This window comes from Stegodyphus dumicola, chromosome 1 (genome assembly GCF_044657685.1).
Source record: "Stegodyphus dumicola isolate Sdum_Otavi_A_Nest chromosome 1, ASM4465768v1".
Taxonomy (NCBI): Eukaryota; Metazoa; Arthropoda; class Arachnida; order Araneae; family Eresidae; genus Stegodyphus; species Stegodyphus dumicola.
This window is the reverse complement of record NC_140768.1, coordinates 197,131,615-197,147,360: the sequence shown is the minus strand read 5'-3', so window position 1 is coordinate 197,147,360 and position 15,746 is coordinate 197,131,615. Positions and strand designations below refer to the sequence as shown.

Sequence of the window (15,746 nt, the reverse complement as noted above, 5' to 3'; positions counted from 1 at the left end):
TGATTTGAAATTCCAGTGGAACTGCCAATGTTTAGTGACCACCTGGTCAGAAGACCATTTGAAATTGGGCTGATCATATGCTATATGTTGAAAAATATATTAAAGAAAATACAGTATTCGTAAACATGAAAGTATGCTGAATTATAGATTTACATGTTTGGTAAATGAGTTAAACTTATCTAAATGTATCTATATGAAATATTAGTAATATAATATAAAAGCATCAGTGAAGAAGGAAATGGCAATTTAACCGCTTGCCTAATTATCCTGAGTTATCTCGTGTTCATATTGTTACATTTTTTTCTTTTCTTCTGACACCAGTTGTTATGTTATTTTCTTGCTTCACCTTCGTACAGGGTTCATGTGCATTTGGAGTGAATAACGATGACACTTGATGAAGTATCCAAACACACTTTATTTAGTAAATTTTAATCAGGACAGCTTGAAAGTCACGTTTAACAGTCATCGAACTGTTATAAACATGCTGACACAATCACACAGCTTTCAGGTAATCAAGCTATCACGATGAAGACAGCTCTGTAAAGCACCAGAGTGCAGCTTCTGACTCTGATTGGTCGTGCTCGAAACTCCACGTACTCTCGAGACTCTCCATGCTACAACTCGCGATGCACTCGACGACATGCAGAGCACAGCTCCTGACACTTCGGTTCAGTCGTTCCTGGAGCTCAACACTCTCTCTCGACGGTGCACTAAGAGACTCTTTCTGTGCATTCGATGACCCACTCGGCACTCGCTGTCCGACTGTCAACTCAATTGACTCCGCAGGGGTTGACTCGCTAGACAAGACACCAACTCGATACTAACTCCCTCACACTCCAGACGAGGCACTCTGACTCGCCCTCTCGATGAAGCACACACACTAACTGACTGCGGACCAGCAGGGTTTATATAGCTTTAGGCCTGTGTTCGAGAACATTCTGGGCTAAACCGGTAAGAATTCGTTCCAGAAGGTTCTCCATCCGTCCATGGCATGTCGCCAAATGGGCGATTTCTCGCCAAATGTGGCAACCCTGCCTTCCCTTGCCATTTTATGGCAACCCTGAAACTGTTTTGCAGGGAAGCCATCTTACCGCGCCTGTACATTTCATAACAATGCTCCCTCCCAAGGACTGCACGTCCCGCGAAGTAAAACCCTTGGTCAGAAGCCAAATTCGATACAATCTAAACATAATAAAACAAACAAACAACATAACTAAAGAAAGAAATATTTACACTGTGTACAAGTTATATACACAAATTAAACACATAACAATTTTAAATTATACAAATTAAAGTTCTGAATGAATTTCAGTCTCAGTCTTTTCATTATTTATACCTGGGTCAAATACTTTTCCACTGCGGTTCTCAGATGCATTTCTGTTTTTCATGTCACAGTCTGAAGATTCGGTCCTTTCAGACTTTTTATCCAATGGAAGATCTAAAACAGTTTGTTCACTACTCTGTGTTTTATTCGTGTCATGTATACAATTCAACTTGGCATTTTTAGTAGATGGTGCATGCTTATTTTCCTTCGTTTCCTGGGAACCAGCTCCAAATTCTGTATCAGAATCATGAATGGAACCCAATTCTTCACAAACACAAGTATCCAGGTTTAGAGTCAAATTCCTGTCTGCATAATCAGCACTATGAATCGCACACATAGTTTGTGAGATGGGTGAATTTTCTTGCGATACTGGAGCACACTGCTTCAGCTGTACATCAACTTCTTCAATCTCAACATCACATGAACTTTCAGATGGTTCAACACTTGCTAATTGTGTTTTCATAACTTCACTATTAGTTTCGAAGAACTTAACAGTCACATTTTCACTTTCTTCCATTTCCACTTCAGGCGCTTGAGAATCAGAAGCTTCTTTCCCGTCTTTTATTTCTTCATGATTTCGTTCTTTTTCTTTAGTCCCGTTATATTTCATCGATCATTCCTGGATCTTTCTCATAAACTTCATCAGCTACTTCATTCATTTCTCCATCCTTCGAGTCTTCAGGCGCCACTTCTGTCATTTCCACATATTCTTTTATGGCTAGAGTTTCTTCTATAAGCTCCACTTTCATCTGTAAGAGTTGCCCTCATAAATTTTTTTGGCTGACATTTTTTTCTTCTCGTCAGGTTTTCTTCTCTTCCAGTCCGGCTTTCATCTCTTTCAGTCCGGCTTTGATCTCAGCTGTCATCTTTTTGTACCAGCTTTAATCTCAGCATATCCGGCTTTCATCTCTTCTCGCCAGGCTTTGATCTCAACTTAGTCCATCAAAGTCTTCGTTTCCTCCGCCATGGCTTTCCTCTTCAGGCGGGTCAATGGCATTCACTCGCAAATTCCACTTCTGACACCAAATGTTGTTGTGTTTTTCTTTCTTCTGACACCAGTTGTTACATTATTTTCTTTTCTTCTCATTCGTACGGGGTTTGTGTGTATTTGGAGTGAATAACGACAACACTTGATGAAGTATCGAAACACACTTTATTAGCCAGTATTGTCAGGACAGCTCCAAAACACGTTTTTACAGTCGTCGATGAACTACTATAAACACGCTGACATGATCAGCGACACAGCCTTCAGGTTATCAGGCTGTCACGGTGGAGACAGCTTCTTGCAAAACACCCGACTCTGCTTTCTGGAGTACAGCTCCCGATTTTGCTTGGTCATTCTCGGAACTCCATGTACTCTTGAGACTCTCCATGCTACAACTCGCAATGCACTCGACAACACACGAGCACAGCTCCAAACTCTTCGGTTCAATCGTTCCCGGAGCTCGACAATACGCTAACTGCGATAGACTAAGAGACTCTTTTGGTGCACTGGACGACCCACTCGGCACTCGCCGCTCGGCTGTCAACTCGATCGACTCCACATGGACTGACTCGCTAGATGAGTCACACTCTAAATACTACTACTGACCAGCAGGGTTTATATAGTTTTCGGCGGTACTATTCCGTTTTGAGGACCGTAAAAAATCGACAAACTATTATTGATGCCAGTGCTGCCAAAAATAATTGCAGCAACCCTAACGCAAGAAAGGAAGTATAATAGGAAATAACTATCTAAGATAATTGTTTTAATTTAGATGAAAGGTTAATTTCATATAATACGTTTTTATTATTATAATTTATATAAAAAAGGCTAAACATAACTAAATGGAAGCATAAAAGTAAATAACTGTTTCAGATCATTATTATAATTTATATAAAAAAAGGCTAAACATAACTGAATGGATTCTTGCATCGCTATTTCGCTACTGAGTTAGCGCTAAAGCATAATTTCATCTCGCTGGTTGTTCAGACATAATTTTCTATAATGAATGATGCCTTTTCTTTGAAAAAATTCTATTGCAGACTTTTCGTCATGGGCATTTCTCGAATTGTTAAATCCACAGGATATCAAAAAAGGATTTAAAAATTAAACTAGTAATTTAATGGCATCTTAAGAAATATAAAACTATCTAAACTTACGCAATTTTAAATCAGCGCATAAGCTAGATTTGGCGCATTTGCGCATACATTTTCGCTGCAAATTTTTTACGGTCCTCAAAACGGAATAGTACCTTTCGGCTTATGTTCGAGAACCTTCTGGGCTAAACCGTTAAGAAATCATTCCAGAAGGTTCTCCATGCGTCCATGGCATATTGCCAATTTTGTCGCCAAATGGGCGATTTCTTGCCAAATGTGGCAACCCTGCCTTCCCTTGCAATTTATGGCAACCCTAAAACTGCTTTGTGGGGGAGCCATCTTACCGTGCCTGTACATTTCGTACCAATATATATTGCAGTTAATTATTATCCCAAGAAAACTCGGGTGAAGCAGAATTTGGTAGCATGATTTGTTTTGATAGGGTTTTACTCGATCTGAAAGAAATGAAAGAAAATATTCAGCTTTGATTGGCAGTTTGCCAAATGTTGTTTTTTGCAGGGTTCTCTTGGAAGGACTGGTCACGTTTCCTTATTATATAGTACACGTCATCTTGTGGATTAGTAATGTATAAAGAAAGATACATGCGTTGCAAAAAAAAGGATACTTTTCCGTTTCGCCGGCGCAAATCTCGCCAAGCAGACTTTGTTGGCGACAACATACAGTATACACAAAAAAATTTTAACAAATGTTAGTTCTAAGAATTTTTTATTTTGAAGGCATAAACATTTTAATATGGTTTAAAATTTTGTAAAAAGCCAATAAATAATGGCAATAAATTTATAAAAAGACATTAATTTAAGAATTTATTTTGCTATCCTGGTTCAACATCCTGATTCGCCAGTTCGTATCACGTGACTCCAAGTGATCTCATCTCACGTAAACTACGCTACAAAAATATAATTCTCTCAGTAATTACCTGCATTAATTTGAAGTTAAATCTTAATTTGGAATACAAGTTTAAATGCAAGAATTATTTCAATTCGTACGAATAGCTTACTCCGAAATTATGTAAAACCGCATTGTTTACTTCGCTGGTGCATTCTCATTAGAATGGATGAATTTAACCCTTGATTTTGCCTTCTCTATATTTTCGCCATCGGGTGAACGGTGTGATTGCATCCTAATTGACTTAATTTCCGCGAATGGTCTTAGGGCATAAAATTTAATTATCTTTGTAAATATTCTATGTAACTGCATGCCAGTATTGAAAGAAACAATCAATCTGGTAAGAAATGGCTGCTACTTGTTTTGAAAATGAGGCATAAGAGGTTACCAGCGAAGATATTCCGTTTGGCATCACTTGTAACATTATTGGCGACTTTATCGTTTGCGCCGGCAAAACGGAAAAGTACCAAAAAAAGTAATGGCGATGATGCAAGATAGCGAAAGTGATGATTTTTCAGATTGTGATCACAAAGAGCTGGGAAAAAAATTTAAAAAAAAAAAAAAAAAATCTAATCTAACGAGACAGTGTACTCTGTGCTCCCGTGAAAGAGATTCCAGCGGTAAGCCAGTAAGAAAAGATACCTGATACCAGTGTAGAATGTCAGGTATCACTTTGTTTTGTCCCTTGTTTCAAAAACTCTCATACAAAGACTAATATTTAACTTTTTTCGTTTGCTTGAGATAACTCAGCATAGTAAACTAATATTAAAACCAAATGCTTTTACACCTTCAAAAAATTAAAAATTCAACTTAAAACCTACATAACTTGATTTGTTTCATTTCGTTGTATTTAATAATAAAATGTGATGATTTTTTGCAATTTTTTATTAAAAAAATTTGTAAGGAAACTGGTTACATCATTGTAATCTAAACGTATAATTAGCATTTAAATATAAGTTGCCATAAATACAATACAACAATATACAAATTTTAGATACATGAAAACTTGAATACTGTACAACAATATATGAAAAAGAAATGGATGAAGAGGAAGTAGAAATCCCAAAATATGAATATAAGTGAGCTTGAAATTTTTTTTTTTATGATGGTTAGAGGATGAATGTTGAATAACAGCAGATGAGCCAGTATTATTAATTAAATGTGTATTATAAATCAAATGTATGTCAGAATAAAAGAAAAGAATGGTTAGATTTATTGGAAAACAGAATAAATATTTGTTTCTAATATTAAAAATATGTAATTTGTAAGAAAATTAAATAACTTTAAAATAACTTCAGTGATTAAAAATGAAAACTTAATAAGGCATATATTACAATAATATGGGGTATAAATTTAGAACCGCTTAGCAAACCTAATTTTTAGATTTTATCAAGAGAAATTTTTTAATTAAATTAGAACTACAGTCAAAAGTCTTTAATCCGGACCTCAAAGCTACAAACTTTCTGCGCATGCATGCGCATAATACGTTTACGCATGTGCCTTTAATCTATAACGGACGGTATTAGTTAAGCTAAAATTATCTAATTATCTATTTCAGTTAATGTTGCAGATTGCATTGTTCCTTAATCTTCGAATTATTATTTTTTGCAGACTGTAGGAACAATTTTATAAAAGTAAGCTTGAACTTTTGATTATGTCAAAAAGAATTTCCGATTCTGGAGCTGCCAAAGGATCTGCAAAGCGAAAGCATGTTTCGATGTCCATAAAACAAAAAGTGGAATTGCTGCAAAAAAGGGATAAAGGCATATCCTTTGTTTCTCTAACCATTCCGAAATCTGTTTATCAATTTCACCCTGCACTGCGGGGGGGGGGGGACATCGTGGTGCGCAATGAACTGGAAGTTGATCTGTCAACACTATCCTTATCTTCAGGGCAGATGTTTTTATTTTATTTGGCTTATAATTCCTTACTAAATGTAGTACTTCATCTTGATGTGCTTCATCTTTGATACGATTTAAATCAAATTCCTTGTCATTATAAATATCACGAATACACATCAAATAATTTTCTGGTTGCAATTTTCTAATTTAGACCATGCGTAATTTATGCTTTATGCATGCGCGCATTGAAAGAAATGTTTAATAAAGCAAACAAATAAATATTAAGCTCTTTTTTTTTTGTAAATTTTGATACCTTTTAGATCATAATTGCTCTTTATTTCATAAATTACGATTTCATATTTTTAATTTTATAATTTCTGCATGCCATCTTACCAGATTTAAATTGATGTTCTATACTCCAGAATCGCCGAAGTCCCGACGAGTCCGGATTAAAGACTTTTGACTGTATTTACCTAAAATTGTAAATTTGAAAGTTAAAATGATTCTGTACTATCTAAGAAGATTTGTTAATATTTACCTAGACAAGAAAACTAATTTAAGAGGCGCTACGAATCCGATAATAGATAGGTTGATTTATATATATACATAATCAAAAAAGCGTTTTATGTGTATATATATATAACTGATAACTAACTGATGTAAAAACTGGTTATGTGTATGTAATGTATAAATATGTAGGATATAAGAAAATACGATAGCTGCTTTAAAAAGTAATTGGCGACATCAAAATTAACAATTCTAGATTTGATGCTCTCTTTCTAAATTCATCTGTTCTGACAAATTCGTGATCCTTCCATGATTATATAACAACCTAAAATTAACTAATCATAACTTAGAGTACTTTCTGCATGTACTTAGTATAAATACCACTAGCAAATAAACTGCATCATCTTCTCCTATTTTCTCGTTAATTTTGAGGTCACCAATTATCTTTAAAGCAGCTCTCGTAGTTTCTTATATCTCACACATATCCCCCCTTCAAATGAAAGGTCGGGAGATCAGGGTGGGAGAAAAGCATTAGTGAATTACCAAAGCAAGAGGAAGTTACGTATCACGTGGAAGGCACAAGACGAGTTGTTTCACATACGCACACACACAGACTGAAGTCGTTACCCAGAACTGCCGGGGGGCGTAATGGCAGACCGCACATTGAGTTGAACAGTGTTAAACGAATGCCGCATACTGCGCATGCCCAGAAAAATATTTGGCATAATTACTAATGTTGGCATGATTTGAAAAGAGGATAAATATGGTATGTGGTAGATGTAGCGCCATCTAATTGAAAACAAATCTGGTGTTTAAATCTTCGTAGAGTATAATGTAAATGTATACTAATTACTGTATTAAAATACAATTTTTTTCTGTACTGCTCCAACAACTGGAAAGCTGAATGATATGATCAAGTATAAATTCGATTGAAGAGTGCAAAAAATGGGTAAAGGAAGTCAGCGTAAATACAAATGCCCCAGCGGATAGCGCAAGAGCTCCAAACCAAATGCTATTGCAAGATCGCTTTCAGGTATGTATATATTTTCCCATTTCAGTAAATTTGATATGTTATAAGTGCTAGTATGTTTATGTATTACGTCACAGTATCATCTTTCGTAACATATATACAGTTCATTAACTTTTTTTTAACATTTCCTAAATTTCTATATAATGTAACATTTAGAAAGTTTTAAGGAATGATTTGTTTCCTTACTGTTCTAATTCTTTCGTTTTAATATGATATAAAATAATGTAATGAACTCGCAATGTAATGAATTGTGGTAAAACTGTAAAGAATTGGTAAAAATAAAATATGATTGGTTTAAATTTCCTTAACTCGTTATAATTGAAAATAAACAGTGTGCTTCTGCAACAGAATAAATATCACGTGTCTTGAAGAAATTTTTTGTATACATGGAGCTTTACTGTTCAGTACATTATACAAAGAACAGTATATATAATGATTAGCAAGTCTGCACAGAAATTTTAAATGGAAAATTCTTGTGTATAGATTTAGTTGATATTTCATATCTTGTGTACAGATTTAGTTGTTATTTTGCAAGACATGGCAATATTTCAGACTTTTATTCTAAATACTGTGACAAAACAATTGTAGTAGATTACATTATGTAGCTTATACTAATAGCTTTCATATGTATGCATGTAATATTTTGGCAGGCAGGCACAGGAATGACAAAGCTTGACGATATAACTACATCATAGTCCGGGCATTGTTATGGCTGAGTAGAAGGCTGCAAAATGACAACAAAGAAGGATTTAGCTTTTTAGATCCCACATCTTTAATTACAGCAGATCATTTTGCCTTTAGATGAAATTCTCAAAATTACATATTCAATATTGATTTAAACTAAGTAAGATTAAATTTATACATTAAGTCATAACTGTTTTAACAAAGGAAAGAACAAGATGGGACGAGCAGCTGCAAGGTCTTGTAGCAACGATAGAAGAAAGTAGTCTGACAAAAAATGGCACATGCTCAGTATTTATACCAACGGTTATATAGCATGCCAGAATGTTCTCAAAAGTACTTGTCTAGGGCAAAGATCCTGAAATTGCAGAAAGTTAATTATAGGTTGCATGCTCACATAGAGCAAAGACATCTTATTTTTTATATTTTACATGTATGTAATACATATACTTTGTGTCTTGGTGAATACATTCTGTTTCACTAGCAGGTAGAAACTGACGATCAAAAGACTGATGAATATTTAATAATTTTGATGAAATGGATGAAACTTTATCTATGAAAGTAAAATAGTTTAAAACGTATTAACACGTTGACTGCCATGGGGGTCACCGGTGGCCGGCACTTGACTTGGCTACAGCGCTGTGGGGGCCACCTATGACCGACGATGCGACCAATAATAAAAATACATAATTGGAGTAAATATTGATACTGATAAATTTTTAAATAACACCATTGTTACTATAATGGTTTGAAGAATAATAAATCGCAAAAACTTAAATAATAAATCGCAAAAATTATCTACAGCACCTCGAGGGTCACCGGTGACCCCCACCACAAAAAATACATTAAACACATTTATGTAACTCATCTTCCATAGATAATATTTCAACATATACATCGCATAATAAAAAAAAATCATATTGCCGCCATGGGCAAACCATGTAAAATGCACTCGGCAGCGGTTTTCCAGAATGTTTCCTAGTATAGTTTTTAATCTCAGACTAAATGATGCACATTAGATTTAGTCTGGAAGTTCATGTTCTTTTGTCATAAAGTATGTTTTATTGTAATTTGTCTTATATTGTAAAGTTAAATTTATGAAAATATAATGAGTTAAAAATGTATTGCGGATATTAAACTAGATTTTAATTATATGCAATTTTGAAATTTTAGAGATCTTGCTTCACATAATTATTTTTAATGTTTTTATAAAATTCTTAATTAATGCTATTATGCATGCATTAGAAAGTGAAATGAAAGAATACTTAGGGATATTATTTGGTTGCATTCTGTTGTTTCTCAGTTCAGTTATTCTGCATTCAAAAAATTACTCGAGGGTTCTCACGAATACCAGCTCAAACAGTTCCGAAGTATTTCTGCAGAATATATGTAATTACTTAAAAATTATATCTTTTTGATAATATTTTTTAGCCTTTACAAGTTACTGCCAAAGTTGTTTTGTATATCAGAAATCTTCGAGGGGATTAGTGTGTCTCGCATAGTTATCCTGATGCCACACTATAACACTGAAATTGGTAGATGTATAATTGAATGTTTAATAAAAAATGTCTAATTCCTCTTTTATGATATTTCAAGAATTAATACTACTGAAACAATGAATATTAGTACATTAACATTTTCTTAATTTTCATTGTGTGTTTGTTATGATACATGTATTAACGTCATTACAAGTTAGCACTTGGTAATGTTTGTTTCAACAATATAGGCTTTGATGAAGTGCCACAGAGATTATCACTCAAAGAATGGGTGCAGGCCAACCACCAGCACAAGTTATTAAAAGAACAATGAAAATAAAGATTTAACTATAAAGAAAAATCTGACTAATATTATTATTCATAACACTTAATTGTTTCATATTATTGTAAATTTATGTGAGTTTTCCTGTATTCTGTTTATTTTGCAGCTTATGTTATTGTAAATCCATGTATATGTTTTCATTTTTTGCTCTGTTATGCATTTCATACAATAATTGTTTGTTGTACATATTAATTATATGTGTATATTACATCATTGACTTACTGTATTTGAATTTTAATAAACCTTTTTTTACCCTTCAGTAGTACTTTTCCATAAAACCCTGAACATTCAAAACACCCACATCCCTAATCCTCGATTCTAAATAATACTTGAGTTTAATTAATTCATATATTAATAATGAATTTGAAAAATAATACAATAGTGACATATTTTAAGATTTAAAAAGATACTGCTCAATTGGATATTTTAAAATGTTCTTCCTTTTAATACAGAACATTTTCTTAAGGATTTAATTTTTAGTATTTGAATATTGTATTACTGTATGATTAATTAGTATTTGAATATATTGTGTGTGTAATGAATAAGTAAGGCAATGAATACATTTTGAATAATAACTTCATACGTGGAAATATAATCTGCATGAGTTAAAAAAATAATCTTTAAATGCTATTTATGAGATTATATGGCTGAAATCTGTAACCCATGAGCAGTTAAAGCAACCCGCCGCCAAAAAAGAAGACGTTTTAAATAGTTTCTTCTGAAACTTTAAATATTTAAACATTATATGTCCTTAAATTTCTAGCGAATTTAAAATATGTTTAATTATAAATTTAAAATACTCATTTCATTCAGTTCAACTACTGGCCATTATATGAAATTTTCCTATATTATTAAATTGTTGCTCATGGATTTTGCAAGATAAAGACAACAATGTTCTGCCCTTATAACTAATGATGATATAATAGCATGAAGTAGACTTCAGCATAAGGAATATGGAATTATATATTTTGGTCTTTGTTTATTAAATAGCTCACTTTCAAAAAATTTATATCATACAGTAAGTAGTATTCATAATTTTTTTCTCATTTTCTTGATATTTCATTGAAGTATTAAAATGTTAATTTAATTAGCAATACCTAATACTAATGTCAAATGCATATATTATTATACAGAATGGGATTCTGACTATAACACTAGGACAAAGTGATATACATGTTAATTTTTCACCAAGTTTCTGTGTTATGCTTTTTGCTCTCCACACAGTATTTGGTTTTAATTATTATTTGTAGGACCTTACCAGAAAGTGTGACTTTTTAAGTTTACAGTTTTCTTTTGTAGATGACAGACACCATATATTCAAAAGAAATTAACATACTGCTGGATATATATGCATGTGTTTTTCATATTTACAGCTGTTGCATGTGATGTTATGTAATCGGATAAAAAATGAAAGAATTAAGTTTATTATCACCAAAACAAATGTAAATTTCGACATACAGGCTACATAAAAATGAAAATGGCTAAATTAAAGTGGTGAATTGAGGCTGTAGAGTATTCATTTATTTTTATTAACCAGTTATTTTATGTTAATTAGCTTTTTTTCTCTTGCTTTCCATTTTCCTGCCAGAATTCTAATTTTGAGTGTATTCGAATGAGGTAGGAAGCAGTAGTATTTAAAGGAAGAGGTTTTAGGTGGTAGAATCAGAACAAAGAATCTACTTGAAGACCACATTACTAGTTGGGTTCTGTTGAGAGCAGGTTATCTGCAGCATTGCATTTTTCTTGCCATTAGCTTATGCCAATATTAGATCTGAGACAATTTGTGCATTTTCTGTCTGTGTAGCTTTTGGGCTAACTAAAATTTACTTAGTTAAATTCATTTCATTACTTTTGATTTACACCATAAATGCTGGCTGCTGTTAATTTGTCTGAGTTTATAAAAGGGTTTTTTACACCTATTCGAAACCTCTATTGTAATTTCCAAAACATAACAAGAAGTCGCTTAAGTTTTCCAGAATTCTCACACGGTCTATATTGCCAAAATGGGTGAAACTCTTATAAGGTGTAAGAAAGACCAAAAGGAGATTCATTAAATCAAGAAAAGTAATCACTGGAAAGGGCTTTTAATCTTAATAATGAAAAATTGAATTTTACACCAAATATTCAAACTTTTGTAAATATTTTATATTTAATTAGCGATAGTTTAAAATAAAAAAAATTACCTTTATATTCATAATATAGGTTACATTCTGTGAATTTCCCATAAATAAACATGAAGAATACATTGACAAAATCATCGTACTAAGCTGTTTTGGTAAAGTAAAATCTATATTTTCATTGTACTTCAAAATTAGGTTGTTTTCATGAAATCCTTTTATTAAACATTAACTTATAATCAGTCTTCAGGTTCAAAAATCAGTTAACTGTGATTACATTTGTTTTGTGATCAAATATTTTAGTTTGGCATTTGAGCATTTCTAATGGCATTCCTTTTTCTGTTCAACATCTGTGCTCTGTTAAGTTTATAACCAGTTAAATTGTTACTGTGTCTCTGAAAAATCAACAGCATTCTTAAACACAATTTTAAAAATATTTCTGTGTGTAGTATTTTATCAGCAGAATTTTTTTGTAAATAAGTACAAAAGTTGTTATGAAAACAACTGAAAGTACGTATCCTTGAATGAGAAACAGTATTTGTAATGTTTGGTCAATTATAATAAATTAACAGCTATCATAACTTTGCACAGGCCCACCAGCGGCCAAGCGGTAAAGTCCGTGAAAGGGACTCTACGGGAGTTTGAGTCCGTCTACGGGACTCAAACTTCTTGCATTTTTATTTTTTCATAACGAGTTTAAAACTTTGTTAGATATAAATATAGGAACCAGAAGACAACATTAAAAGGTAGATTTCATAATTTGTCCAAAATTAATTCTTTTTAAAATTTGAAATTGACAAAATATGAATATTTTCGTCATTTAAAATACTTCTGTATTTTTGTTGCACCATATTTAAACTTGCTTCTTCGAGTTATTGACATTAAATTACATTAATTCCGTTATCTATTAGAAAATAATTATAGCAAATCATCTAATTACGACATCTCTAAGAGGTCACTTTCTAAGAGATCTGTATTTTTGAGAGCATAAACAAACATTGTAATGAATATCCCCTTTTTAAGACCACCACCACATGTAAAATCCTCTAAAAAGCATGAATGCTTGCATTTAAAGAGGACTGAACCCATTACTTTTATTAAAGAATGTAACATTAATTTTAATTATACATGTTTTTGGTGTGTGTGCCAAAATAGTGATACCGTAGTTCTGTTGCTTTAGAAATGTGTGAAATTAAAAAAATGGATACTATATAACAAAAATGTTATTATATTCAGATACAACACCTTCTGAAATTCATTCTTCTGCGCAGCATAATTTGTCTGCATACGATATTAAATAGTATTAGAAATCAAAAGCTAAGTCGAAGTAGAAACAGTCATCTCTTCTAAACCATTTTAATTGAAGTAAACACCTATTTTTCAAACAGCGGATGAAACGCGAAAGAGGGAATTGGTGTGGGGGCAAGGCAGCGAACGAAATGACACTTTTTCGAGCTGGGATGAAATGAGAAAGGATGAAAAGGTACTAAGCCAAAAGGACAAGGTCTGGTATTTTACTTTATAATTTAACTATTCATCATAAATTTAAGAATTATTTTAATTTTTATTTGTCTTTACATTTTTATTAAATTTTACTTATAAGTATTTTATATTTCAGTTGCTAATTATTATGTTACTTTAATTATTCATTATTTTAGTCACTATTTTATTATTTTAATTATTAAGTGTTTAATAAGTAATTTTTTATTATTTTAATTGCTAATTAATGTTATTGTAATATTTATTTTATTTCTTTCTTTATTTTATTTTTTCCCATTTTTCTGACGGCCTTCTGTAGGCGCTTCTGACTTTAGAAACTAAGCCCTGACAGCAATAGAAAATTAAATAATTAATCATATCCTGTGCACCACATAAGGAGGTGAATTATTTCTACCCCAAAATACGACGCCAACCTCCCTATCGCATAGCCCATTTCCCTAGGGCCGTTTACCGATAAAATAGGCTCAGGATACGGATACCGATCGATTTTACCAAAAGTAACGAGTACTGGTTCACCGAGTAACGAATACATACGGGTACACAATTTCTCGTTACTTCTACAGCACTAGCGGTCTGCAGGGGGAAATTCTTCTCAAGGAGGTTAGAACTCATGGAGATGCCCTCCACGCAGTCCAAGTGAAGCCAAAAAAGGGGGGGAAGCATGCCCTTAGTAGTCGTGGCTTAGAAAGATTGACGTGCTCTAACCACACCCAGTTTTGTTCCTGCTAGTCGTAAAGGATCGCAGATTCTTCACGTCCTCTTTCCCTTACTTTTCTCGCCATTTCATTTTATTTCTATATTATGTAATTGCAATAATTTCTACATTATGTAATTGCATCATGTAATTAATGAATGCTAGCATTAAAAGTATTGTGAACACAGAATAGTAACTATGTACTCAAACTATTATTTGATTATAATTTACTTATTCTATGTATATATAATTCTCAACTTTTTCATGTTATAAATATTACTTATATTACGAAAAAATTAATTTGAATAAACAATGATAGAAATATGTAAACTTTACGTTGTTATTTTAAAACTCATACAACAAATGTGACTAGAAATCAAATCCAGTTATATATCTGAGCAGAAAATAAAATGTAGTTAAACACCTAAAAGGTAAGACCTGTAAAGTAATTATGATCAGACATTAAAGTAAACTGTTTTCTATCCCATGGAGAGCTAGCCACTCCCCCTCCCCATGTTTACTTATCGTTTTGTTATCACATATAAGTTAATTACGAATATCGCTTTTATTATTATTATGAAAAGGTAAATCTGAGAACTATATATGTTTCTTCGTGTACTTTACAATAAGAAAATACTCAAACTCTTTCTTGAAGGCCATTGAAACACAAGTTTCGATTATTCTACTTGTGTATGCAGGTTCTAAAATATTCTTTTACATGGACATGAAGTCGGAAATGTAGACATTATTTCGCTGTAACAATTCAGTGCCTTTTAGGCCTTTGAGATCTACGCATACAAAATCAGAAAACACACTGAGAACTTGAAACCAGCTGGCGTTTTACCTCACTTCGCTTAGTAAGGTAATCGTTTTCTTGCCCTCAGGTGGCGTGGCTTATTTCCTTCCCCCTGGCTTCATTTTCTTCGTACTGCAATAGCAGAGACGCCATCTCCATCTATTCTAACCTCCTTGATTCTTCTCTTCCCGTCAGCCCGTAGGGTTGTCAAGCAGGTTTACTATTTCGCCAATTGGCGCTTTTCTCCACAGAGTTTTTGAGTCTGTATCGCCTGTTTGGCGCTGTCGCTACAATAGGTTAGAGTGCTTTCTGCATGTACTTAGCAGGGGGGGGGGGCCCAAGAGCGATGCGCAGTGCAGGGAGAAAGTTATGCCACATACGCATGACGTCATGTGGGTGACAGCATGGACCTTATATTTTCTTATAAGGTCCATGGGTGACAGCGTTAGTTCT

General features: G+C 33.1%; 1 protein-coding gene across 5 annotated transcripts in view; it reads left to right on the top strand.

Annotated features, from left to right (window-relative positions):
- Nucleotides 1–15,746, top strand: part of LOC146999437 (mitochondrial tRNA-specific 2-thiouridylase 1) — a 147,214-nt gene that overhangs the window by 2,800 nt on the left and 128,668 nt on the right. For 2 of the 5 annotated variants that reach the window (XM_085824563.1, XM_085824562.1), the window contains exon 2: nucleotides 5,304–5,388. The exons of the other annotated variants lie outside the window; for them this stretch is intronic. In XM_085824563.1, coding sequence (XP_085680689.1) covers nucleotides 5,348–5,388 — 41 coding nt within the window. In that variant the 5' untranslated portion in view covers nucleotides 5,304–5,347. The remainder of the gene's footprint in view (nucleotides 1–5,303; nucleotides 5,389–15,746) is intronic. 5 annotated transcript variants of the gene reach the window in all.